Raw genomic sequence first — 3,726 nt, 5'->3', positions numbered from 1 at the left:
CTATCTATCTATCTATCTATCTATCTATCTATCTATCTATCTATCTACTATAAGTATATATATACATGCATATATATATATAGACTTATAGTCCTGGCTTTCAATTAATAGCTATATGATTTGGAATGACTCACATAGTCTGCATGATCCTCAGTTTCCCCATCTGTAAAATGAGGCTAATATTACTTGGACTATCTCCCTCCCCATCAGTTGTTTCAAAGGGCTTTGAAATCAGGAAGTTCTAAGTTAATGTTAGTGATTGTGATGACTCAGTAGTTAAGCTTAATATATATGGAGGATTCAACCTTCCTGATGAGCCATCAAAGGAAACCTGGACCCAATCTAAGTACCCAAGAAAGAATTTCTGAATTGATAACAGCTCACAAAATATTTCCATATGTAGAGAAACTATGTATGTTACATTAATTCAGGAATTCTTAACAAGGTGTCTGTCAACTTTTTATTTTATTTTATTTTTTAAAGCCATTGGGGTTAAGTAACTTGCTCAAGGTTACACAGCCAGTAATTTCTGGGTGTCATGCTAAGTATCTGAGCCCGGATTCGATCCCCAGGTCATCCCAACACTGGAGCCGGTGCTCTTACTTGCCGTGGCACCTGGCCGCCCCATGAACTTTTAACAAATGGTTTAATAAAAACATTTCATTATAATTTGTTTCCTTTGTAATTCTGTGTTTAATTTTGTGTGTTTAAAAACATTATTCTGAGAAAAGGTCCATATGCTTCATAAGACTTCCAAAAAGGTTCATGATACAAAAAGATTAAGAGCTCCTATATTATCAGATTAGATGAGAAATAGTATGTTTGTCTTCCTGACCTGCAAGTGAACAATAATGTTATTACACTTGTTCTAAAGATGCTTTTGTTTCTGTTAACTTCAAAGGATGGTCCTCACCTTTCCCAGCCTTTGCACTAGCAAATGTTTTCTCTTCCCATACCTACCCTCACTCTCCAGATCAGAAGTTCAAGTAGTAATTCTTGGACCTAGAGCAGAGGGTTTGAAAGAAAGGAATAGCTTTGACCACACCTATGTGTAAGTGACAAACTAGAAACAGAGGTCATGGGAGTTGAGGAGGCTGAGGGAGTGTGATATGGATGATAAGCTATCAAAGAAGACTTAGGAGTGGTCAGACAGGTAAAAGAACCAATAGAGAATTGTGACATGAAAACCCAGAGAAAAAGCATCCAGCAGGGAAGGGCACTAGACAGTGTCAAATGCTGCAGAGAGATCAAGAATGACAACTGAGAAAAGATCAGACTTGTCAACTAAGAGATCATTGGTAACTTCATAGGGAGCAGTTTCAGTTGAGTGATGAAGTTGGAAGCCAGAATGCAAAGGGCTGCAGAGTGAGTTCGACTAGAGGAAATAGAAGCATGGAGAGTATCAGCTTTTTTCTAGTATTTTGATGGTGAAAGGAAGGAGAGAGCAGATACCTCCTGAGAAGATGGTAAAGTCTGGTGAAAGTTTTTAAAGTACTACATGGAAGGCTCAATACAGTAAGAATTCTTCTGGTGGTGGTCAATAGTGGTTGGTAAGACATAGTGAGTTTTGGTCAGTAAAGTTCATTTTAGGTTATTTAGAACAATTAAACAAACATTTATGAAATGTCAACTATTCGAAAGGGATGGTGATAGGAACTGGAAATAACAAAGACCCTACCGAGCTTAAATTTCATTTTAGTGGATACAAGGACCATCCACAACTATAACATATACTACCAAGTTAAGAGAGGCAGTACGGCCTAGTGGACCGACCAGTACACTAACAACTGGGGAGATTAAAGCTGTCTTTGAGAAGGTTGTGCCTGAAGCTGTGTTTTGAAGGAAGGTAGGAATTCTACCAGGCAAGAGAGAGGAAGGAGTATAATTGAAACATGGGGCATCATTTGCGCAAAGGCAAAAGAAGTGGGAGATGGAACACTGTACTTGGTGTAGGGGAACATGTAAGGGTCCAGATGGAGTAGGACGTGGGAGTAGGCAAAAGCGAGTAAAATGAAATAGACCGGAAAGGTCAGCGGGAGCCAGTCACTCTTTGGCTCAGCCAGACGTCAGTAAAACCCCCCACTGCTCCCGTACTTGCACGATCCTGGTCTCGGCCACTGACATCTTGTGAAGGAGGCAGTCAGGCTTATCTAAAAGGGCAGTGAACTTGGGGTCAGAAAGGAGCTGGGCCCGACTCCTGCCTGCGAGTTTTCTTGCGTGTAAAGCGGGGAAGGATGCTCATACCTGTGCCCTGGTCCTCAGAGATGGTGTCAGATAATTATGTAAAGCCCTATAATAAAAGTGCCAGCTGCGATGATCGCGCCCCGTTTCTTCTCCTCTCTCCGGCAGGCAGGTCCCTCTCCCGTGGCTTGTCTTCCCTGGACTTACCCGTGGGGTGGGGGTTTCCTTCTCGTTCCGTCCCCCCTCCCCCCCAAGCCTCACACCCCCGCCCGGGGCCGCGTTCGCGCTCGCGCCCGCTCCTCTCCCCGCCCCGTCCCGGGGGCGCGCCCCCAGCCAAGAGCGCCTCGGCTCGCGCCCCCCCCTCACTCCCCTCGGCCCCCCCCCACCCCCCCACCCCGTGGCGGCCCCGCTTCCCGCCCGCCTCGTGCGTCATGACGCCAGCGCCCAACGCGGAAGCCGCTCTCGGCGCGCCTGGTCCAGCCGCGGGCTGAGCGAGGAGCGAGCGGGCGGGCGGGTGGACGCGGACGCGGCGGCGGCTCCTCCTCGGTGGCTGCGGGGCCCCCAGTGCGCGCGGGCGCCCGGCGCGGGAGCCGGAGCGGGAGCGGGCGGAGGCGGCGGCCGCGGAGAGCGGCGGCGGCGGCGGCGGGGCGCGGGGCCGGCATGCGGCCGCGGCTCCCGGCCGGCGGCGTGTGAGCGAGGGCGGCTCCCCGGCCTCGGTGGCGCGGCGCGGCGCTGGAGGGGACCGAGGCGGCGGCGGCCATGGCGACCCCCGGCAACCTGGTGTCCTCGGTCATGGCGAGCAAGACCAAGACCAAGAAGAAGCACTTCGTCGCGCAGAAAGTGAAGCTGTTCAGAGCCAGCGACCCGCTGCTCAGCGTCCTCATGTGGGGGGTGAACCACTCGGTAAGGGCTCCGGCCGCGGGGGCGGCTGCTGCTCCTCCTCCCCCGTCGTCCCCCGCCCCCCGCTGCAGGGGGACACCCTCCTCTCCCCTCCCCTCCCCCAGCCTGGCCCGCGCATCCCGGCCCCTGACGCGGCTGCAGATAACGGGGCCGGGAGGGCTGCGCCCGCCGCGCCGGACACGCACACTCCCTGTAGCCGGGGGGTGGGGGGGGCGCCGGGGCTCCGTGGAAATGGGGCTGGGGGCTGCTTGGCGCGGGGGAAGTTAGCGGGCGGCGCTACACCCCCTCTCCCCCCTTGTGTGTGTGCGCCCGCACCCCGAGCTGCGGGGGTGGGAGCTTGCGCCCACCCTGCGGGCACCGGTCCCCAGACAGATGGAGAGCCGGCCAGCCTGGGCGCAGTGGAAGCTGCTCCGGGGGAAGATAGAGAGATACCTGTCATTGCACTGGGTGCGTTCTGTGACTTCCTTGCAAGAAGGAAATACCGAAGTCTAGAAAGACGGGGCTCATTTCTTCAGTTTGAGCAGTACTGTTTAACATAATGCGGTTTGGAGGGGGGGGGGCGATGCGGGGAGGAGAGGCAAAGAAAAAGACAGCATAGTTACGGCAACTTAGTTTTGAGACCCTTCCCCTCCTCCACCGCCTCCC

At 52.8% G+C, this 3,726-nt stretch overlaps 1 protein-coding gene across 2 annotated transcripts in view; it reads left to right on the top strand.

The window, feature by feature from the left end:
- Positions 1-2,903: 2,903 nt before the first annotated feature.
- PIP4K2A (phosphatidylinositol-5-phosphate 4-kinase type 2 alpha) overlaps positions 2,904-3,726 on the top strand; it is a 212,579-nt gene continuing 211,756 nt past the window's right edge. The window contains exon 1 of one of the 2 annotated variants that reach the window (XM_069086294.1): positions 2,904-3,084. In XM_069086294.1, coding sequence (XP_068942395.1) covers positions 2,941-3,084 — 144 coding nt within the window. In that variant the 5' untranslated portion in view covers positions 2,904-2,940. The remainder of the gene's footprint in view (positions 3,085-3,726) is intronic. The other variant, XM_069086295.1, reaches the window with a different exon arrangement.

Source organism: Petaurus breviceps, unplaced genomic scaffold, assembly GCF_028583685.1.
Source record: "Petaurus breviceps papuanus isolate PSGF00001 unplaced genomic scaffold, PetGlider_PUasm1.0 178, whole genome shotgun sequence".
In the NCBI taxonomy this organism is placed as follows: Eukaryota; Metazoa; Chordata; class Mammalia; order Diprotodontia; family Petauridae; genus Petaurus; species Petaurus breviceps.
Note: the sequence above shows the minus strand (reverse complement) of the source record. Positions and strands in the feature narration are given on the sequence as shown.